Here is a 24648-nt window from a genome sequence, read left to right as displayed (position 1 = left end):
CATACTGTGAGTCATGTGCATACATGATACATGTGTATACACTGTTTGGCTGTGTGTACCAATATTGTGGGTACATGCCCATTGTCTACAAATTTAAGTAGTGATTTGCTTGAACTCTCCTGTTCTGCAGATTCTAGTTTGAACTAGCTTTTCTCCCCAACACAACAATTCTGCTCCACGCCCTCCAAATGAGTTCATCCATCACTCACCAGCTTTTTAGCTTCATATCAGTAATATTTTAGGACAACTGGATGAAGAATTGCTTCTTACACAGAATATGATAACACTCCCACTGTAGGAGATGGAATGAAGGAAATGGAATAAAAGTGCAGTGACTGTGGTGAAAACATCTCCACAGAGCTAGGCCTCAATCTCTCTCTTTATTTTTGTTTGGAGTTTTTGAATTGTTGGGTTTCTTTTTTCACTGGGATGGAGGTGGAGGGCAGGGAGACATTTGTATATTTTTGGAGGGGAGGAGGCTTTCACTCTCCAGAACATGTATTTGTGAAAAATGATGTAGCAGGTTAAGGGGACATAAGAGGAACAGTGTACATACATCAGATTTCCCCATTTCTCTCCTTGGGCTACTAAGCATTGCCCCATTTTTTTCCACTGGAAGTGGAAGTGGTTAGCCCCCTTTTTACCACTTCAGAATAACAGATTAAGCCCAAGGATTCCTAGCAGAGGCCAATGTATTTGAGATTGTTCTGAATGATTACATCTGTCACTGCATCAAAGACAAATTGTATATTACTGGTATCAGTGGCGCAAGTGAAGTGTGAGTAGATCTCCTTGGTCTCCTTGTTGCGATTTAAGTCCTCAAACTGGCGCTGGATGTAGACTGCTGCCTCCTCGTAAGTGTTTTGGCCTTTGTATTCAGGAAAGCAGACTGTTAAGGGGATACGTCGAATTTTTTCTGCCAGCAGATCTTTCTTATTCAAAAAAAGGATGAGGGAAGTGTTGATAAACCAATTGTTGTTGCAGATGGAATCAAAGAGACGCAAACTTTCTGCCATTCGGCTCTGTAGGAGAGGAAACAACAGTATCAACAATAATGTTTCAGCATAACCATGCAAAGCACACAGAACACAATACTAGGTCTATCAATGAGAAAAATCTGCTCTCAGAAACACTTTTTATTTGGTGACTGTCTGTCTTACCTGATCACGACATTTCAGAGATCTTAATTCACTTATTTTGATACAAAACATTTCACTGCAGACTACTGCTTCCTTTATTTTTTTAAGTATTTGGCAATTATGGAGGAAAGTCTAAAACTGAAGATTTAGAAACAACAGGTGTAACTTGGGAAAGCATAATTGTGTTCAAACTTAGGTTAGCACTATAAACAAATTCTTTAAATAAAAAGGATTAATAATTTCTAGGATTTCACACTACAGCAACATTCTGCTATTCAAGTTTTTAAAAATACAGAACTACTACAGCACAATTGTAACATTGCATCATTAGTTATGTAGTTCATCACACCCCATCTACTCAGAATTTTCTCCTTGGCTTACTTCTGATAAGCTTGAAAGTATACACAAGAACCATCTACTACTGTGGGGCTTGTATATATACAGGTGAAAGCTGAGTTTAGGCAGATGTGTTTAACTTCTTTCTGTCAGTTGCCCTGCGTGGGCAAACTCCATTTACGAGCAACTGAGGATGACCACCACAATCACTTATTTGGAAACAGCTCCGTGCTGCTGTAAGCAAAGCACAAGCACCAGTTCGAAACCGGCTGGAGTTTTCCTGGTGTGTTGTCACTTGTGATGGCGCCGGAGCTGTCCGCGGTACCAAGGGCTCTTGGAAGGTCCCCGCATTGGGGCGGTTTGTCTATTTTTTCCTTTGTAAAGGTGGGGTCATCTGACACTTGAGACTACTTCATATACAGATCTTTAGGTTCAAAACTATGTCTTTAAAAATATGTTTTGAGGGTTTATTTGTTATGTTCACTATGCAAATCCTGACACAACAGATAATCCCCTAAAGACGTCATAGGTCTCTACAAATAATCATGCTTTTCTTTCTTTCCCTGAATTTGTAGCCGATAATAAAAGCATACAATAAATTTTTAGCTTTCAAACGCTTTTGCTACTAATTGTCTGGAAAAAAATGTCATAGAGCTAATACAGGTTTTTGGCCAACCTTCAGAACATTCATGCCAAAAGGATATTGCATTTTTGTTTATTATAGTTATATTTTGTAGTGAATCATCATGCTGTCCCTCTACTACCAAATCCTGAGTTGGAGTCTGTAGTTTCAGGACAAATCTAGAGAGTTAGAACTCTTTTATAAGTTGTGAAATATAGGGAACACAGAAAATATTGTACAATATTAAAACCCCTCACCCCTCAAAGCAAGCAGAGGCATTGAATGCTGCTAATTTGCTGCTTAGTTCTAAGTTAAAATCTATCTTAATTTATACTCTGGAAATCTTAATTTTATGGCACTGTCAAAGACACTGAAGATATTTTCTTGTATTCTTGTTATGGCATGTTTGCCCTCTTAAAACTACTTGGCCCCCAAAATAATACACAGAGAATCAGTGCAAGCTCTCATAACTCTTATGGGAAGAAGCTTATGTAGCATAAAGCTGTGTTGACCTTTGAGGCAGTAAAAGGACAGTGTTAACAGTTGTCTACTGAGCTACTGAAACATAGTAAGCTTTCCTTTAAGGAGAAAGAACAAGCTACCCACTCACTTTAATGATTAAATGGAGCCCTGTGAAAAGAGTCCATGACACCGTTTATCTTGTGTACTATTCCTACAGTCCTGCCAGCATGTTATCTGTGTAATGTGTAGCTTTTAATATGTTGGCCCATTGTGAATAAGCCTTTTGGCCTGTGTCAGCTGCAGCAGCATTTATTTTGCCAATCTATCCTCATTAGCCCTTCCCAGAAGTATTGACTTGTGTCCCTGCTCTATCAGGACCAGTGACTACTCCATATTTCTATTTTCTGTAACACACCTCTTTCTAGAAATTTCCTCTGGACTTGTAATTTTGAGAAGTAATAAACATAGCACATGCACATTTTATAGCTTCTAAATATATTTTTCCTGTACTTCAGCCGGCTTAGAAGATATATATAGCATATATATACACCACAAGCAATAACACAATCTAGATATATTTATCTACTTTTATTCTGCTTCCTTCCTTGTTGTGGAACAGCCTTTAATACCTTGGCCAGACACAATGGACTAGCCTTTATCTGGATCTTCCAGCATTTATATTAAATGATGAATGCCCCATGCTTTCTGATCCCTGAACTCAATAACCTTTTCCTCTGTTCTTCCAAGATTTATATATATATCCTTTCTTTACATTCCCTGTAGTTTATAACTCCTAACAGAAGCACCCGTTATCCCATTCTTTCGCTTGGAAATCCCCTGGCTCAAGATGTAATTCTTCTGTCAGGAAATTTGATCAAACTACTTTCTCAGCTCGGGCACTCTCCTTCCTATAATTATAGCTGAAGTGTCAGACTGTATTTAACAAATCTTTATTGTTCCTGTATTGTTTTAGGAATAGAAACCAGTTTTGGTAGATGGTGTTAAAGCGTGGTTTACCCTAGTCTGTCTTTGGCATCCATATGTAACTTCTATGTAACAATGTTTCACTTACCCTGCACTCCTACAGACATGACTTGCTGTTTCAGTGCACACCTGAAGAGTTGTGCGGATCAACTTTCAAAGACAAATACTCAGGACTGTTAAAGTAATATTTCCAATTAAATTCTGCTTTGTCTAGTCCACAATAAGCCTTATTAACACCACAATTCTTTTCCAGTCACAGAGATCATATGTGATGACATATTTCTAATGTTTTCATTGATATCCTATACAATAGACAAGACTAAAGTTCCCTGTGTAATTCTCATTCATACTGCCAGACTCAGTTAGCTGCAGAATTTTCTGTAAAGACAGTAGTAATACTCCACAGGAAATCATCCAGAGAGTCAGTATGCTGCAGTACTGCTTTGTCAGGTTGTTTTTCCTTTCTTCCCTGACAAAGAGGTATCAAATATTGACTGCTGCCTCCCCTACCTGTTCTACATTTTCATGTACAAACTGTAAGTATAAACAATCACAGGATATTATCTTTAAATTAATAAGGAATTAATTTGTTAGTTTACAAATTACATTTGCTAGTATGATTTTTCCTCATGATTTGAGGATGACTGTGTTTAAAAAAAACTGGAAACAAGCTTGTTCCACATGTAATGCTTTTTTTTTCCCCCCTCACCATATAAATAAGTATCTTCCTATAGAAAATCACACAAGATTTAGTCAGGGCTCCACTTTATAACTTCCATGTTTTTCAGCCTTCTATAAGCTCATACATAACATGTTATGTTGGTTTTCCAGCTTTCTGCACTTCACATTCCTTTTATACAAGCAGGACATCAAAAAGAATTTTGGTAGGAAGGACAGAAATGGATGGCACATGCATGTAGATATCCATATGGTAGATGCTATATTGACATAGCTGCTTCTGATTATTCTGATCTCCTTCCTTTTTGGGTTTTTTTTTGACATTGAGCTGGTCAGGAATTCTGCAGTGATTTTAGACTAATGTAACATATTACTTTGGTGACAATGAGTTTGCTTGTAGAATAAGTTAAGCTGCTAAATGACTCAAGAACAACTCTAATGAATTCACAATGGGACTTACCCTTCTATGTCATCCATTTTAGAATGCCCAACAATTTCCAAGAAAACTTTCAGATCTTAGGATTAGAAAGAAAGGGTCTGGAAAGGCAAGCAATTTTGTCTGTCAAACCCTTGTTGGTTACCCTGTCCCTTCTGAGAGACACCAAAGCTAGAAACAGATATATAGAGGACAACATGGGTAAAGTGTTTAATCCTACCTCAATGAGGTTCTTAATCTCCTTATTTCAGAGCTATATAGTGTGAACTGGATTAAATCTATTTACTTCTCTCCAACAGATAGCCAGGTTCTTACAATACGTACAATAGACTTTTTAAGTCAAGAGTGTCTTCTCCAGCACTCAGTCAGGACTGCCTAAGCGCCAGACAGGAAGAATCTTTCAACTAATACTCAATCTAGGCAAGAAAATGGTATATGTCTATTTGTCCAGGCTGTCTCTTGCTTTTTGCATCATCTGTATTTTCTTCTGCAAAATTCTTCTGCTTTCCCTCTGCCTTCCATTACATATTTATTCAAGCATAGTTTGAATTCCGGCATTGATTAGATTGTGACTGTCTTGGGCAATGGTATTTCCTTCAATTTATTTTGTATACTGTCATTATTTCAGAATGGATTAATTTTTTTTGTATAGTAACCTTAAGGAAAAGCCAATGCTTACATCCAACAGATACAATTATCTTTTTACCCCACCATCCCTTCTTCAAATACTTCATCTACTTTCTATAGAAGGTCTTTAAGTTGGAGATCTCTAAAGAATACATTTGAAATAGAAAGAAAAGATTCCATGCCATTTTGTGAAATGGCTCATAGCTCCCAGCATATATTAAATGTCAGCCACTAGTGCAAGGAAAAGCCTCAGTAGGAAAATAGCAACAGCTTCCACTGGTTCTTCCAAGATTTACTGACATTTAAAGATTTTCTAACTTTTCTGGAAAGCAAATGTTACCATTCCTGCACCAATTTTATTTATCTTTGTCTGTGGTTTACACAAGATGATTTGTTTAGTTAAGAGCTTCACATTCACCAAATGCCTACCAATTAAAAAATCACGTCAAAAAAAGAAATAATGACTGAAAGTTCTTAGGTAGTTACTATAAATGACAGTTAATTGTCTTATTTGTGATAGTTTCTCTCTTCACAATTTTGAACTTGAAGTTCAAAGCTCTCCCACCTGTGACCAGCTTTACTGTGAAAGCTGTGAGGTGATACCATATTCCAATTTGGTGCCATTTACCAGGTGATTTTTCTAATTATTTGCTATCTTGATAACAGGGTCTTCCCTCTTGAAAACTCTTAGTTGTTCTAGAACTCCTTCCTGCTAAGCACACCTCTGTTCTTGCAGAGGATGACCAGGGATGTTTATATATTTGTAAATTATTGGCAGAAGAGATGCAGTCATCTGTTCCTTTGCATGTTCTTTCCCTTAAGCAACCAATTCCTGTTTCAGAGAAGAATTTGTAATTAGCTCCCAACAAGGCTGACTGTCTAATTATATGAAATTACAGCAGCACTTTTTTTCTGACCACCTGGCTAGCTACTCCCCTCAGTATTCCTAAACTGGGAAAGACACTGTGAAGGCGAATGTTCCTACCATTATTCTTTCTCTACATTAACAGAACGTTTTTCTAACTCCTTTGGTATTTGTACAATAATTGATTCTATTTTTTTTGTTCTAATAAGCCCTAACTTCTCAAGTTCACTTTCCCTGTAACATATATAGTAATTTTACAGTATAGATGAAACCAGAAATGAGCCTGTTGTGGTAGGATAGGAATATATGAGTAGGTACATCATGTGTCTTTAGGCTCAATGTCAGCCTTCATCTGAGTACTGTGGACATATCACTTCTTATTTAAGGTTTTCAGATATGTCAAGAGATGTCATCCTACAATAAAAAACTGAGACATATGTCATGCTTTGCAGTTTCAGATGTGATTGATGCACTGCACAAATCACAAGCCACAGCTTATAAATTTATGAAGGCCTTGTCCTGCCATGTATACTATTTTCTCTTAGGTTTGGATTTACTTGTTTGTCATTTAATTCCATGCGAAAGTGACATTGAACATTATATGTTCTGTGTCTCCATGTTAACAGGTAAAAGAAAATTTCTGAATAACTTAAATTGGTTTTCTGTTCTTCAGATGCAATTAGATGCTGCCTGTTTCCCTTTCCCTAAAGTTTCCATAATTATATGGATGACATCTTACTGCTATTTGAAGCCTTTTTTTTCCCCCTTTCTGATACGTTTCCTCAGTGTTCAGTAACACATTTTCTTCCTTTTACTATTATAGTTAAATCATGAAATGGATTTTGAGGGCTCGTTTCTCAAGGCATATCATGTTGCCTGTGTCTTTGTTGGAAATGATTCCCAATTAACTTATTTGAATTTTCACTAAAAGAAATTTTGTTTAGTTTAGTGAAGGTTTTTATGATTTTCAGGTATTCAACCAAAATAATAATAATATTACAGAAGAATAAATCTTTTAGGTGTCAGATATAACACTGTATTAATTCTTTCTATTTGTAGATCACTGGATTTATAGTAATTTTAAAATATCAATATTGTACAATGTCAATGTACAATATTTCAAGAAACTGCATTTTTCTGGAGTTGAGAATAAAAATCTAGTTTTAAAATATTTTCTTGTTAAAATCATACTCATTTAAAGTCTCACCTTAATTGTAAATATCTGGGTGTTTTGTCCTTAGATTCAGTTATATAAATAGTAAGAGAGATCAGCTTTTTTATTCCTCACAATATATATTTTTATATATATATATTTATTCCTCATAATATATTTCAATGCTTATTCATTGTTTTCAAGTGGGGTGTGGTTTTCTGGTTTTGTTTTCTTTCAGGCCTTTAGACTATCTGCTTAGCTTGAAGGCAAAAGGATCATTTCAAGTACATATTCAACATAGCTGAAATGTTGCACAGTTTTACATAGAAAGTGGTCTAGGACTTCAGCTGTCCTCATTTGAGACCTTTAAGCTTAATATCAGCCTTCTGTGTATAGGCAATAAATAACTTCATGCAGCATGCTTCAAGGAGAGGCTGAGGGAATTGAGCTTGTCTAGGCTGGCAAAGTGGAGGCTAAAGGGTGATCTAATAACACCCTACAATTACTTGAAGCATAGTTACAAAGGTGGTGATGCTATACTCTTTCCAGCAGTACCAGAGGAAAGAGTAAGCAGCAGTGAATACTAATTGCAGCTTGAGAGTTTCACATTAAATGTCAGGAAAAAAAAAAATCACTAGAAGACTAGCACAGCACTGGAACAATTTGCCTAGAAATTGGGAGAAATCTCCATCCATAGAGGTTTTCCTCACTCAACTAGATAAAGCCATAGCTGTCCTGATTTACTGTTGGCAATAGGCCAGCTTCAGCTGGGATGATAGAGAAGTGACCTTCAGAGATTGCATCCAGCCTACATTTTTATAATTCCATGAACTGTAAGAATATACTTATAGTTGAATCCGTAAATTAGAAGTCAATTTTATGCATGCAGTTCTTAGCAGATCTCAAAATTTTCATCCCAAAGAGGCAAATTCAAGCATAAGAGCTATTGTTTTGATAGAAAGAGTTATACTACACTGTCACCATCCTGTTGGTGAGGCAGGATGAAAAAGAAAATGGTCAAACAATGGATTTGTGGCCTTTATAGTATATCCATTTTTTTTATTGCTTTCTGTTCTTTCTTGTCCTTAGAGTAGCCCCATAGCTATTAAAGTACTGCAGAAATCTGCATGAAAACTACATGAGAACATGCAAGTAAAAAAAAAACACCCTATACTAAAAAGCATATTAGAAAGAAAAATAAAATCTATAGAACAACTGTAATGCTACAACCCAATTTATGGACTTGTGCTTTACTAAAAACTTGCTATTTATGAACTGCTCAAAAGACAGAATTAATAGTTTCTTCTCAAGCTTATAATCATTGTGTCTGAATATTTTGTTGGCTACATTTGTTTCCACAGCATATTGTTTGTTAAAAGCACTTTATAAATAGGGTATGATACAATCTACACAATGAGAAATTATAGTCAGAAGAAACCCAGTAATTCTAGACACCCAATCTAATTTTCTAGAGCCTATTTTTTTCAGTAAATGTATTTATTTATTTAACAGAGTTTAACAGGTTTTTCAAGCTGTCATTGACATCTGCTATAGCTCTGAGTAATCAGACCTACTACACATCAAATCATAAGACCACAAATTAGGTCCCTTTAGGAAAAGTAAGGAAAAATGTGGGATTACCTATGAAAGTTTTCACTTAAACTGATTTGGAACCAAAAAAGAACATGAGCTTATGCCAGGATCTAGTACAGTTATTCAGAATAGCATTCAGTTGCTTCAGCCATATGAACTTTCTGTTTTCCTACATTCCTATGTTCCATTCATTTCATATATACCTCTCCTCTGCAGTACTGCTACAGTTGACAGTCTTACCACTAAGCCCTCATTAATCATATAAAACCCTTTTTATTCATTGAACAAGGCAGAATAATCCATTGAAAAAATATCATCACTGTAAAGCCTGAATCAAAATATACAGAAACAAGACATTCAAAAGAAGGTTGTACCAAGAAGGTTGTACCAATGATATTCTCCCATTTTCTAGCTCTTGATTATCTGATTTCACCAGATTACTTAAAGACACTCCACTTCATCCACTGATACTGTTTCACAATCTAAACTTACTCCCAACTTTCTCACTCTTCCAGTTCTGTTTCCTCCTCAGACTTGTACATTCCATAAGAGAAACAGCGCATATATAATTTAGAGGTGATCAGATCTTCCTAATGATGGTCTATACCATTCATATTAGCACAACAATTTTAACAGTTCAAAGTAATTAAAACTTTGAAAGGAATTAGAAAGAAATAATATATGTGAGACAAGGGCCATGCCAAATGTTAAGATGTTGTTAAAATTGTCAGATTTTTATATTTTTTCTATTTCGTTATTTTCAACTTGCTGTTTATCCATTAAGTTAGAAATACTATAATTAATTCTGTACCTTATTATAACATTTGCTAATTCTGGTCCAGAAAGTCCTGAACTTAGCCTAACCACAGAGCAAGAACTCAAGATGCCTTCTCTGGTTTCCATTGCATTAAAGTTCCTCTTTAGGTTTCCATGGAAATAGCAGAGAAGTGTGCTTATATTCTTGGCATTAAAATATTCATAAAAAGAGGTAAAGAGATAGCTTATATGGCAAATACTGTATTGTTGAAGCAGGCAGTCAAAAACTAAACTCCTTGTATGTAAATGATCATCTGCATAAGTGAATGGAAGAACAGGCCCAGAATGTATTCTTCACAGGGATAGAAGAAGGATACTCTATAATTCTATAAAGCTGACCTGCAGAAAAAGCAGGTATTTCTATCTGGAATTTAAGACTTCCCAGAACAATGGACAATAAAGTACTGCTAATATATTACCATTAGAAGTTGCAAACATTCTCAAGGGAATGGAAGATGACTTAAGCTTACTACAGAGATACATGTTGTACTAATGATCACATTTGAATGAAAACGTCTTCTCTAATAAAAATGGTGTATTTCTTGAAACAGCAATTCTCAAGTTGCTGTCAACAGCCAATACATTAAAATCTTTAAACCCAAAGTAAAAACTATCTTCTTCATAGGGAAAATATTTTCATAAGCCTGATGTTTGAGCAGGCATACGAAAATCACATTAACAGCACTTTGGATGTTCCAATTTAAGGTGAGCAAGTAACAATTAATTGCATTTATTTAAAAATAGACAGACATGGATTTTGATTTAAAATGTACATCTCACCATCCCAGTGGTTGTACTATATATGATAGAAGGGCAGTGAACTATATACTGAATACAAGATTTGAAATACGCTGCCCAGGGATCTGTTTGAGTCACCATCCCTGGAGATATTTAAGACATGTAGATGTGACACTCAAGGACATGGGTTACTGGTGGCCATGGCAGTGCTGGGTACATGGCTGGCCTCCATGACCTTAAAGGTCTTTTCCAATCTAAACGATTCTATGATTCTATAGCAATTTTGCAATCCTTGTTAAGTTAGAAGCAAGCCCCAGTGGCACCAGTCAATCAACTTCATGTTCTTTATGTCTCTAGGAATGCCACATGGGCTCATCATATCTGTATGGGGAAGATGACACAGATAACACTTTACCTCTTTCATTTTAGAACAGTGAAGGTATTTTACATCCAAGATTTATTACCTTGGAAACTCTTCAGTTTTGAGCTTGCACTTTCAAATAATCATGTAATTTCCCTATTGTTCAGAGGATGATCATCTTCATAACAGGGAAACAACAGAATAAAGCAAGTATTTGTCAAGCTGTTCCAGAATCCCTGGTCATTTCTGAGTGAGCGTGCTCTGAAATTGTGTGTATAATGAAAATTGAAAATGCATCTTGTAAAAGCCCTCAGCAGAGAAATTATTATAATTTCAAAAAAATCTTTATGTTAAGTTGAACCTGCAAGTATCTGAAATGATACCCTTTGTAAAATTCATATTCACAATAGTTTTCTACTAAATCTCTGATGAATCACTCATAGTTACATTCTAATGAAGCTAGATGCTGACAGCTTAGGAGCTAAAACCCAAAAACAAAGGACAGAACTCTTTCAGCAAAAATACAATTGCATGAATATTGAACTCAGACAATTTATGAATCTTTCTGCCTCTGGTGCAGAACTTAAAATTTTAATTTATATGACCTAATTTTAAGCTATTAAATTGTGGGTTCTTTTAATGGGAGAAAAGTGAAGAAAAAGCAAAGATTCTTTTAAAGGTTGTATGCATGTTTTAAAATATATACGTGGTATCTGATATGATTTTTGTATCTGGAAGAGTGGAATAACAATAACAGATTTACAGAAATGTTGCCTAATGGACTGTACAGATATTGGTTGTAGAATGTTGTTACACAGAAGAAAACTATTCATAAAGACAGTAAGTAACAGTCCATAATGAAAATGTTCAATGGAAAAAGATTTTGACAAGAATGTAGGAAGTGAAAAAAGAGAGGTCTGAGGAAATAATTTGCAGATCACCACAAGTAAAGACTTCTCTACATAGGAATGTAAAGTTTTAAGACTGTGAATTAACAGGCTTGTTTCAATGTCTTTTTCTGTGAAGCTGTTTTCTCTACTTTCAAAGTGGAGCAATCTTGCATTTAGGTTTCTCTTTATGTTTATAACTGATGGCTCCAGTGCTTTCTCTGGAATTACGTGACAGTTCCATTTCTCTTTCGATTTATCTTATAGCTTCAGCATAAAACACTCCTACAAGTCTACACCCTCTTATATTGTACATGAGCTTCCCTATATATTGTGCCTGTACATTGAGCAATACAACAAAATGAATATAAAACTGATTCCTAAAGACGAAACTTAACTTTATGAATCAGAAAGCAAGGCATCATCCAGGATCTATTTACCAATGAAAGAAAGAACTGCAAATATGCAGGATTAATAAGGAAAATTAGTACTAATAAAAATTAGCAATTTCCTCACAGCAAATAATGAGTGCAAAGAGCACAGAAGTATTAATCAGGAAAGCAAAGTAGAAAGAATTAAAGTCTGGAGCCTGGGTTTGCTCACATTAAAGTCAATGGAAATAACAGTCTCATTCACTTTGTTATTTGAAAAATATTGATATTAAAATGAAATCAGCATCTACAATACAATCTGCTGGAATTCTATAGTATTTCACAGTACTTAGTCCCTAGTAAAACAAAGGCTTCAAATATTAAGCCACATATCTGACAATATGATGATTTTCATCATCTAATTGTATATTTTGCAAGACTGTTTACTACACTATTCTTTTTTATTGCTTTTTCTATGAAGTATTATTACTTCGCATTCTTTATTATTACTTTTTTATGAAGTTCAGTATTTCTGACAAGTGCTTGTATCTTTCTATCAAGCACAAGCTTTTTTCCTTATCTTTAAACTGTTCTCACATCTTCTAAGACAGTGAGTAATTCACTGTGGTAAACATTGTAACATAAAAAAGAGCATTAAAAAGCAGCTGCTAATACATACTGGAGCAAGGGAGGTAAGAATAGTAGTAAGAACTAAATCTAACTGCATCCTACCATGTATCCCCTGATACATTAAAAATATAGCAGAAATTGACTGAGAACCTGATTTCTGACACAAAACCCCTATGATTCCAATATCTGAAGTGACTGCATTTAGGGCAGTTGATAGATCAAAATGGGAAAGTGGCACTGATCTACCTTTTGATTTTCCTCTCCTGCTGGATATGGGATCCTACTGCTTGCCTTACACAGATCTGGAACTCACTAGACTCCTCTGTGAGTGAGATACTTAGGATTCAAGCAGAAAAATCAACCACACTAAAATACTGGATAATTTTCTCATAGGTTTGTGAGTGATATCTATTTAGCAAAGGGCTCAAAGAGCAGTAGAGCTGACACAAGTAATAAGATAGAACCATCCAGCAGAGTTAGCAGTAGCTGGTTGAAGAGTTGAACAAGCAGAAGGGAGAGGATAATACCTGTCTTTCTCCATAGGTGGTGATCTTAGAGGTAATCTCATCAGGTTTATATAATATTTGCATTCAATATGCATTTCACCAAATGCGTGTAATTCAGCTTTCCATCAGCTGCTGCTCATAAGACTTGTTCTCTAAACCCTTCCCTGGCTTCCTTGCCTTTCTCTGGACACACTTCAGCACCTTAGTGTCTTTCTTGTAGTGAAGTGCCCAACACTGAACACAGCACTCAAGGTGTGGCCTCACCAGTGCCCAGTACAAGGGGACAATCACTGCCCTGTTCCTGCTGGCCACACTAATGCCGATACAAGCCAGGGTGCCATTGGCCTTCCTGGCCACCTGGACACACTGCTGGGCTCTTGTTCAGCTGCTGTCACTACTCCCCCTAGGCCCTTTCCTTTGGGGCAGCTTTCCAGTCCCTCTGTCTCACAATTGCCTGGGTTTGTCGTGACCTAAGTGCAGGACCTGGCACTTGGCCTTGTTGAACTTCATGCAGTTGACCTCAGTCCATTGCTCCAGCCTGGCTACATCCCTCTGTAGAGCCTTTTTGTCCTCACACAGATGAGCACTCCTGCCCAGTTTGGTGTTGTCTGCAGACTGACTGAGGGTACACTCAATCCCCTCATCCAGATCATTGATAAAGATGTTAAACAGCACTGACCCCAACACTGAGCCAACTAGAACACCACTTGTGACATGTTGTGATTTGTCACAATTATGGTCATTTCTACCTATTGGGTTTAGGGGTTTTTTTTTAAAAGCTATTTCAAGTTGGTATTTATCTGACCTAGCTTCTAGACAGTTGTTCTTAATTTGTCTTTCTCCATTAGATTGTGTATTTCTATAAATACTAAGCATTTTTTGCTCCTTCAGGTACTTACACACTAAGCAGGAACTTAGCAATCTTTTTAGCTAAACAAAGCAAGTTACCCTTTGGAAACACTTTTACATGCTTTAAGTCTTAGTCTGGATTTCTGGATAGAAATGACAGCCAGATGCTCTGCAGAACACTGCCTCCAGGACATTTTAGGCACAGCCACACTGCATTTAGTTTTGTCAGCCTTTTTTTTTTTTTTAAACATATCTTCAACCTTCTTTATTAACCTCTCACATTTCCAGTTCTTTTCAATTGTTCCCTGTGTGGGTTGTTAGGGTTTTATTTATTTATTTCTAATTACTGCTTTCATTCAATCTATTGAAGAATAGCAAAGGCACAATGCAAGCTGCTACTAGAACTATCAATTTCTGTATTGCTGCCAGGAGAATTCCTGCTATTGCATTACACCTAAAAAACATTGTAAAAATCAGTCTACTCTAACAAGTCCAATGACATCCCTAGCCAGTAATATCAGGGCACTACTGCATAAACATTTACACCAATAGAATTGCAACTGATTTTGGCAAAAACTAATGGAAAGAAACTCTCATTGCTATGTGACAGTTGAAGTGAGAAAGCTCGGATTGCTAGAAACACTGCTAGCTTTGGCAGGACACAGCTGAAACAAAGCTCATTGTCAACTGATATGACATTCTACCATGCCATGTTGCCAGGGAAACAGCAGAAGAGGAGAACATAAGGTTGGTAAACTGGAGAGGTTCTAAAAAACCTGAAGTAAATGTAGCATATGTATGACACTGTTGTGGTATACTACAGAATTAGTTTAGTCATCAGCTGTCTTCCCATAACTGATGGACTGAAGGATTCTTGCTTCTAAAGATGCTACTTCTGTTACATGGATTTTATGCTAAATTGTCTTAACTATTTTGAAAAATGTATTTCTACTGATTGTAAATGGTTGAAGCTTGGTTCCTATTTGTACAGTAATTAGTAAACAATGAGGAAAAGTAAGTGGAGAATGACCGGACTATGTGTTTTCAAAGCAAGTTGTTTCAATCAGTGTAATAATGGAAAGGAAGGACAGTATCAAGATTAGATATCTAAAAAGTAAGTGACAGGAGTTAGAGAACTGAATTAATTGGAGTAGAGGAGTTATTCATCGTCTGCTAATTTTGAAGTATAATCAGGGGACACTGTCATTGGTTGACAGGTTTGAAATTTAGCTAAAGCATATTAATAGCTTTTAAAATTGCATTCTGATACTCAGTCTTGGCAGTACACACACACACAAAAGAAACTCCACAGCACATGTATATGCTGTCTCATCCATTACTTTTCATAAGAAAAAGAAAAAAAACCAAAAGCCAAGCAGCCATCGAAGACAAAGATCCATATACTCCAAAATCCCATGTCTCTGACACTGGCTAACAGTCAATTTGGAAGGAGAAGAAAATTAACATCTAGAGGAATACAAATAAAATAGTATTTTATCCCTGCTTCTCAAAGTCTGAACTTAGAACATCCAAGTCAAAAGCACTCTCTTAACATTTTATAGGTCTTGATATATATTTCTTTTACACATCTTCCTATTCCTTCTGAACTCGTGCAGAGTTTTGTTACCATGACATAATAAAGATCCTGTGATTAAGAGGACTTGAACTTAGGAAAGAAACCTATGTAGGTGACATTAACCCTAGTCTCAAACAGGTGTCAGTAACATGTTTCAAATACTGTTGTCCATTTTCCAGTTTTACAAATAACTGTTTGTTTTTACCTTTACTCTGGTTTATGTAAGTGTAGCCTTATAGTTGCTAACATCACAGGAGTACATCATTTCTATCGATACGATAATACTTCTGACAGTAACAGCTAAACACTCTGCCAGTACCCAGGATGCCCAGAACACCCCCAGGGTGACCAAGGAGTAGGATTGTTCAGTAAGCTACAGGAACAAGTAGAACAGGGTAGATAACATGGCAGAATTGTTTTCTGATAATCCAGCATGCTGAAGCTCACTCCCTGCCAGCCTAATAATAATGCCTGAACTCTGAAGGAGTTTGTAACACCCCCTATCATATACTGAATTGTTATTAGGGTTGACTTTCCAGTATGTGTCTACATCCTGTCTCTAACCATACACCTTGGGATCAGGTGAACTGTGCCTTCTTTCTGTGCCCAATGTGTTACATGATTTTGGGCAAGCCATTTGAAAGCATTACAGCTATTATATTTACCCTGCTTTGCTTACCAAATTCTTCAGGTTTATTCTTCTTCCTTGTCATGTGGAGCCTATGCATAAAGAATAAGCTTCTGGCTATGAAGATTATTCTGCCTATTGAAAATGTCAGAAAGGGCAGTAAAACAGCAGCAAGAAGTGCAAATTACTAAATATATGGAAGCGTATAGGGAGATTCTACAGTGGTCTGTTTCATGTCCAAGCTTGTTTAACATCTTAGTTAATGACAGAAAGAGTAACTGTACTGACAGATAACATTACATTAAAACATACCATAAACACCAGCTAGGACAAAGACAACAATATAGCAAAATTAGAATGAATTATAGTCACTTGCCAAGTCACTAAGATTTTTTTCTATTCACATAAATTCAACTCAGGGATTTTTCAGAATTGACAGAGATGGAATCCATTTATGATCCTTAGAAAGAAAACTAAAGCCAAATGAGGTTCATGTTGGGGGAAGAGTTTTTCATCCACAGATTTTCAATGCAAAAAAGAACACAAAAAAGTTGTACTAGAAAAGGCTTTAGTCTAGACTGAGTACCACTTCAAACTGCTCCTATGAGAATATTACTATGTATGTTTCAGTGGTCAAGTAATTCTATTTGAAAAACTTTCCTTTCCAGCATGTATAACAAGTATCTACATTTTCTGAAGTTGTAAACTTTCTGTCAGAAAACTAGAATGAATTGTAAGAAGGGACCAGCTAGAGTATTCCAATAGTATAACCAACAGATGGTTTTGAAAACAAATGGGATAAAAGGTTATCAGTATAAATATCCTATGAGGATATTTGTAAAAATATTGCAAATTTGGAGTTGATCATTTTCGTTTATGCATATTCATTATTTTACTGATATTTACATATTTTAGAAGATATATGCTTGGATACAAGTCTTCAGGCTGGAATCTTGATATATCACCATCTAAAATTAAACTTTATTAAGGAAATACATATACACATCCATGCTTTGCTCCCACACAAAGTTCACTGTGAAATACCTTGAAATGCAAAAGCTTTCAAAAAAATGAGAGCACCGGAATGGTTTACGTCAGTCTGTCTCAGATTCCCAAGTCACTTACTTTATCAGAAAGATGTTTGCTGGCATGTTTTTTTCCCCACAATAATAACAGTTGCCAAAAGGGCTACATGAAACAGGTATCACAATCTCCCCTCTGTCCTGACTGTTACTATTAGTATGGAAGGAAATAGATGCATGCCAGAAACAAGTTTTAATATACTGTAGTCTGAAAAAGCTGAACTATCAGGAAAGGCAAATAAGCTCCTTAAATATTTGGCTTCAGGGAAAAAAAAATAAAGTTAAAAATTCTGTTTACTTGATAACAAAATTTCCTGGCAGAAACAGGATTTCAGTTCAAAATTCATACAATTAGCATATGACAGAGGGCTTTCCAGGCAAATTATTGTTACATAATTGGGATGTTCCATTATGACCCAAATAATTTGTTTTGCATGAGGCCTACTGCAGTCTGAACTGTTTGCTGCAGCATTTTAGTTTTTATATCTGCATCTTTCTTTTAACAAGATGCTATACTAAAAAAATAGCCTCAAAAAAGCCTAAAATTTGGGTTTTCCATTCACTTAGAATGGCTGTAACAAAGTCAATAAAAATTGTCAAATCAATAGCATTCCAAAGGTGTTGTAGAAACCAATTTTGCAACTGTGTCAAAAGCAGAGGCAGCTGTTACCTATCACTTGTTAGCTGAGTCATACTAACTAGATATTGATAGTGCATGGAAAGATGCAGCTATATGTATTACATGCTAGGTAGAAAAAACATACATTGTGGAAATGAAAACACACAGATCAAATTTGCAGGGAACTCTAGATAAGCAGGAAAAATATTACTATTAAGAGTGATAGAGAAAAATGCAGAAAAGGGGGGAAAAAAGTGAAGAATTAGAGTTTTCACTGTGTTGCCGTTTAGTAAGCAGGTAAATATCAGCTATGTTGAACAGACAAGTCAAAACATTGCTTTGGCCAGACCTATAAACCTTTAGCTGAGGTGATTTTGTCACTACAAGGGATGTTTCCCAGAATAAAGCATAGCAAGAGAAAGATAAAAGGCCCAGAAAAATGCTGTCTTCCCCTTCACTCATGTGTTTCCAGGCAGTATAAAGTTTAACTTAGTGTTCCTCAAAATTACATAAAAAGGGAAAATTGTCCAGGCAACTGATAGTTTGGGCATCATTTTTGTTCTCCCTTCTGCACATTGGTATCACTAAAATAATCTCGCCCTGAACAGACTCTGTGAGTTAGCCATGTTCAGGATGCAGAACTAGCTCATTTTTTTTGCCAGTTTTTACCCTATTTATTAATCATTACTTATTGAAGATGTATTAAAAAGACAGACCTCATGCATAGCATTTATCCACTCCTGTCAACAGGAAGCACAGGAGTTATCGTATTCCTACATAGTTTGCTCAACTTTTGCAGTTCATAAATCAGCCAGATTCTTACACGCTCTGTCAAGCAGCAAGTTACGTTTGGTGATGAACTAGTTTTATTTAATAGTTCTCTCCACCCCAGATACTACATCGGAATTCATTTTAGACTTGGCAACACTGTTCTTTGTAGGGCTCTTTTCATGAGTGGCAGTCTCAGTGTTGCAGTTCAAGTGATCTACCACTGCAGGTACTTACATTTAGCTATTGGAGCTGTTACCACTGTATTGCGTATTCACCATATGTGAAAAGCACCTCCATTTCTTGCATAAATGAATTAATAAATCTGTCCAGTGAGGCAAGCTATCCAAACAAAGGAATCATAGCTTCTGGCTTTTTACTATAGATCAGAGGTGAGGGGAAGGAAATCACAATTGGGAACACAGACATAATTGCCTTGGGAGGGTAGGGAAGTGGGGAAGGAAAAAAAAGGCCAAACACTAGGGAAGGGAAAAGGAAGAGAAGAGAATAAGGAGCAGAAGGTGCACTTACTGTTTGGTTATCTTCATACAGCTTCAAGTCGTATCCACTCAGCTCCACACAGAAAATTATTGCTGTAACCCCCTCGAAACAGTGGATCCATTTTTTGCGTTCAGATCTCTGTCCACCCACATCCACCATTTTGAAAGTCAGCTCTTTGAAGGTGAACTTATTTTCTACAATCCCTGTGGTCATGTCCCGAGAGCGCAGAATATCTTCCACTGTAGGGATGTAGTCCAGTGCTGCAATCCGTTCTAGGTCATTTAAGTAGTAGGCAGCATTATCCTCGAGGTGGTACTCATTGGAGCGGCAAAAACACTCCTGCACCCCAGGGTCTGCCCAGAGCCGCTTCATGACCCCCAGAAGCTCGGGGGTAATCTCACCTTTGCTCTCAGCTGGGCCTGTCAGAGCAAAAAGCTGCACAGCATCATATGCTCTGTCAGGATTGTGAAATTCTATCTTAAGGGTGGCTAGAGCCCGAATGATACGTGTCAGAGAGTCAATTGCATTATAGATAATCAGAGGTTTGTACTCCTTACAAGCCTCCAAGTTAAAGCCACCACTATGAATGATTTTCATTTGTTTTACAATAGTACTCTTCCCAGAATTGCTGGTACCCAGGAGAAGGAGCTTGATCTCTCTTCGTTGTCGCTGACTTTCAGAGCGCAGGTGGCGGTCAATCCTACGGGACCGCCGCGCTGCCTCTTTCTCCTCCGAGCTTTGCCGACATCCCATGGTATAGCAGGCAGTTACAGAAGGGAAAGGTTAGAGATTAGCTCACTCTCTTTATGTCTCTGAAAAAGATCTGTGGTGTCTTTCAGTTCTTGTGCCAGGTAAACCTTGAACAAAAGAGTTGCTCTCCAGTACCTGATGGTCCAAGATGCCTGTACCAGCTAATTCAGTCCCAGCACGAGTGCAAACACATGTAGGTATGCAACTACAGAAATAGTCTCTTCAGTAGATCTCATGGCACTTCCCTTTCCAGTGCATAAACAGTAGCACATTCCTGTTAATGAAGGGATGCTTCCCTTTGCCACAGTTTGGCTAGATCCATCAAATACTGTCTTCTGTTCTGCATTATTTTCCTGCCTTCTGTCCAAAGGTGGGGAGCTGTACTTTCACCTTCTCTGCTCCAGCCCTTGTCTTTTAATTGTATTTTCTGGTTGCTGTGGTGATGCTGCTAGATAAAGCTGAAGCTCTTTTCAATGGTGCTGTACTTGTTTTGTTTCTCTTCTTCCACTTCTTCGGCTGATCCAGTTCAGCTCTGTAAATCTGTGCTTTCTACCTGCCAAATGATGAGAAATGAATTAAATGAGAGACTCTACTTCCTCGCTGCAAACCACTCACTCTTCTAGACCTCTAAACCTTTTATTACCAGAAATAGAAAATACAGATGGAAAAAAATAAAAGCAAAAATCTAAAACCCTAGCAAAAACATAGGGACAGCTGAAGCTGACTGACCTAAGAAAATGTGGTTTCCCAACAATGGCAAATCAAATCTCGCTTTCAGCCCTCTGTGTTTTATTATCTAAACCTACATGAAAACAAACAGAGCTGAGCTGTGCCCCAATTTCTCCCTCAGCAAGAGCTTATGGCAGCGCTTTTCCTGCACGGTCCTGTTCTGACTGGATTTTCTGAAGTAAAACATGAAACAGACTCAGAACTACTTTTCCCAGGCTCTCTATTTATACCGATATCTTGTACTCTGACAGATGTCCTCCAAGTTTTCTTTCATCTCTTCTGCTTGCACTGAACATTTAAATAACTAAACTAGGAAGCAAAAGGAGGTGATTAACTTTGCTTCATGATTTTGTGAAAGGGAGCATCCCTGATCTTTGCTGAATACAGTAACAGATCTTTTTTCCCCTTAAAGAACAGTACTGTTCAACATACCACCTGCATTCTGCAATGAACTATTACAACAAACTTTGTAAGTTAAGTGTGATTAAGCCTCTTCCATTTTCACTACAGAAAATTCTGAGATGCAGTAACCAAGTGAAAAGTGACTACAAGGTGAATGTTTCATACAAAATAAGCCCAGAAAATGCCATCCCAAGCAAGATCTGACAGCTTTTCAGTGACTGTTAAAGCAATTATTCTTTCCCAAATTAAAGGCTAAGCCTACTAGTTGGAACTCTGCAGAAGGCAACAGCAGGAAGCAGTTACCTCTCACAGAGGGAAAACACATTACTAACAGCTGATTGGTGGTAACTTGCCTCTTAGTAAGGGCTTGCAGCTCCCACTAAGCTCTCAGCACAGTGGGCAGCAGAATCACAGATGTCATGGCTTCCTCACCAAATGCTGGGCCCAGCCCATTTCGGCACCTATCCTGCTGTCTGCTTACTCGTGTCTAGAGGGTCTTCAGTGAATATTTCCACAAACTAAACTACATGCCACTGATAGCCTCAGAGCTAGCCTTAAGAAAAATTTCAAAGCCTACTAAAGTAGTATAACCTCTACCACATTTTAATAAGATTAAATCTCCCTAAATCCATTTTCAAAGTTGCCCTAGAAGTCTTTACAAGTTTTTCCTTTTCAATGTAGATGTGACAGAGCATTAAAATACATACTGAAGAGGATGATTCCACACTACAGAATGACCCAAGCCGGATATTGAACCTGTAGATTTTGTGAGGTATTGGGCAAGTTCTTGCAACACAGTGGATCCCTTTTCAGCAGTTTCCAATACATAAATGTGAAACATCCATGTGTGGAAGGACAAACTGTTACAGCAATCATCATTAGTCCCTTAACATCAGAGACAAAGGTATAAAGACTGGATAGAATCAATGGATGACTTTTGCATATTCATTCCTGAAGCGTCCGAGGACATTAGCCTGGTATAGTTGAGCTTGCAATTCCTCCACCTGGGCACACCTCGCACAACAGTGCTCCCCACTTCCACCCTTGACAGCTGGACATGTCCTGCATCTGGATACTTGAGTGTTGCATGCTCCCTCTGTGGTTCAGTCTGGGTTGCTCCTGAGCATGCAGAGGCCATAGCTCTGGCTTTCAGCTGAGTGCTACCACCTTTCTCTCACCAAGCTAGTGGCTCTCCTGCTCACCTGCCTGTGCCAACTGCTGTGGCTGCCCTGGTTGCTGCAGCCCTGGTCACTTGCAATCCCTGGGGACTGTTTAACAATTGCCCTATATGAGTATTTCTGTAGAGTATTCTACTATTCTGTAGAGTTCCTATTGCATAGTTCCACACCACATTCAGATGCATCATTCATACCCACAGTGCTTTAAACATCCGGTATTCTGCTTGTCATTCACTAATAGATTTAACACAGAAAGGATAGAATGGCACCTCCTTACGGGAGGGAAGGCCAGGAGTACATAAACACTGTGTGAATTACTTTTACACTGTTGAATTCCATTTCTTGTCTTCTAGTCACTCCTATTGCATACATTGCAGTGATGTTTGGATATCACTATTTCAAAGCAGGAATGCGACGAGATGATTGTAAAGCCGAGCAGTAGATATTATTTCTAAATAGTTCACTACAGTAAAAAAGTTTGATTTATTTAACTTTTCCCAGATAGACTGAAATGCATCTTCTGCATTCACAGTTGCTACATTTCTAAAGATTAGAAAAAGAAAACTACAAACTATCCCATTACTACATCTCGCTGTTCTACATAAAGATGGATTTCCTCTCACCAGTTTTAGTTTTTTTAGAACACACTCAGGAAATAAGGCAGTCTATAATTTGTTCTCCTTTTCTAGATCAGATTTCGTATTACAAATGCAAGTGTTTCATGGCTGTGAATTTCTAATTGAAGTCTTTTGAGTTACTCTAATGGAAGTCCGTATTGCTTCCTTTCACTGCACACGTCTAACAAAATCTTATTCTTTCGATGACCAGATTATACTGCACATGTGCATCTAAACCACTAAATCTGCCTTCTCTGAACAACTGAAGATGCTTTATATATTAAAATACATTTGTTAAATCTGATGAAATATATGGGCTATTTTGTCATGACCAAAACGGGTCATTCTTCCCATAAGACAAAATTAACATGCCTCAAATCATGAGCTAACAATGATCTACTTTGGTTATGAAAGAAGTAGTGCAGAAAAGTTTATTTTTGCAGAGGAAAGGATATTTGAGCAAAATTCTGCACTTATTCTATAAATCTCTTAAAGCCCATGTAACTGGGCTGACTGTTACTAGTGGCATGTTCCTCTATCCATACATAGACAATGAAACCAGTCACTGTTAGTTTCGTACCTAGACTTGCTCTTTGCTCCTACCCTTTGCTTCTGTCTTGCTCAAACTGACCTGTGTGTTTGTAATGATAAACACTTACAGGGCAGGATGGGAGGAGAATGACACAACAACACAAGTCAATTGTAAAAATTTCCCTAAGGAAAGCTCTGAGCATTGTCCCTTGTTGCACTGGCTACTGGCACGTTAGCATGGAGCAGAGTTACAGAATACACCTTGAAACATTTATTGACAGGAACTGGCTCCTGGGCTGAGAATAAAGGCAATGCTGTTATTATCCCAGTCAATATAAAAGCTGTGCACACAGCACGCTGCTAGCAGCAGGAACTTCAGCTGGCACCACAGGCACAAAGCTATACTCTCTCTCAAATGCAAGTGGTACCAGTAGTCTAATAATCTGGCTTCACCACCTCCAGCCCCCACAGACAGAGCTTTAGGGGCCTATTGTCATTCAGTATTTCTATCCTAGGAGCCAGATGATACAGATGATTTTTTTCCTCAGCAGTATCTAATTTAAGAAAGTAAAATGAAGTTTAAAAGGTTGCCACAAACTTTCTATAGCAGTTTTAGCTATAGTTGCCAGCAATCTTGGTTCATTCAAGACTGATACTCTATTCAGTATTACAGAACATGTAGTACCAGAGGAACAAAACAAAACCTTACCCAAGCTACACTTTCCCAGCTTATTGGTTCTGATCACCTCCTCTTTTTTCCTCTTATCTGAAAGTTTAGAGGTAGTGGAGCAGACTGTTTGAGCACTTACCCATGTAAAAGCAAATGCAAGCAAATATAGAAAGAAGTAGCACAGCACACATCTAAATGTAATCTAACCTAGTGTAATCAGTTTCTAATGATTACACACATCCACGGAGGATTCCAGTACCTTAAGAAAACCTTATTTTTGCAGGTTTTAACTTTCAATCACTTCTTACACTATTAATGAAACAGAAGATGACACAAGGGAGCATGCTATATCAGGAAATACCCAAGGTAGTTTACTGAGGAAGAAGTCAAGCATTCCACTAAGCAGGCATAATATTTTCGTGGGTTTGGGGTTGGGTTTTTTAAGAGAAACTGAGGGCAAGAAGTGGCAAAATTGGTTCAGAATACCAGAACCTATTAGTTATTTTACTTTTGTGTGCACACTCCACTTACTTAGGTATTAATA

The 24648-nt window shown here is 37.3% G+C and overlaps 2 protein-coding genes across 2 annotated transcripts in view; one reads left to right on the top strand and one right to left on the bottom strand.

Moving 5' to 3' along the window:
• The window catches only part of RSPH14 (radial spoke head 14 homolog), a 64362-nt gene that overhangs the window by 7657 nt on the left and 32057 nt on the right, over positions 1-24648 (top strand). The gene's annotated exons all lie outside the window — the stretch shown is intronic.
• On the bottom strand, positions 678-19980 carry GNAZ (G protein subunit alpha z). The gene is made up of 2 exons (XM_010206693.2): positions 19258-19980; positions 678-1022 (listed from the first exon to the last, which is right to left on the bottom strand). Exons 1-2 carry the CDS (start codon positions 19978-19980, stop codon positions 678-680), a joined length of 1068 nt encoding a protein of 355 aa, XP_010204995.1.

The sequence above is a fragment of the Colius striatus genome, chromosome 17 (genome assembly GCF_028858725.1).
Source record: "Colius striatus isolate bColStr4 chromosome 17, bColStr4.1.hap1, whole genome shotgun sequence".
NCBI classification, from domain to species: Eukaryota; Metazoa; Chordata; class Aves; order Coliiformes; family Coliidae; genus Colius; species Colius striatus.
Note: the sequence above shows the minus strand (reverse complement) of the source record. Positions and strands in the feature narration are given on the sequence as shown.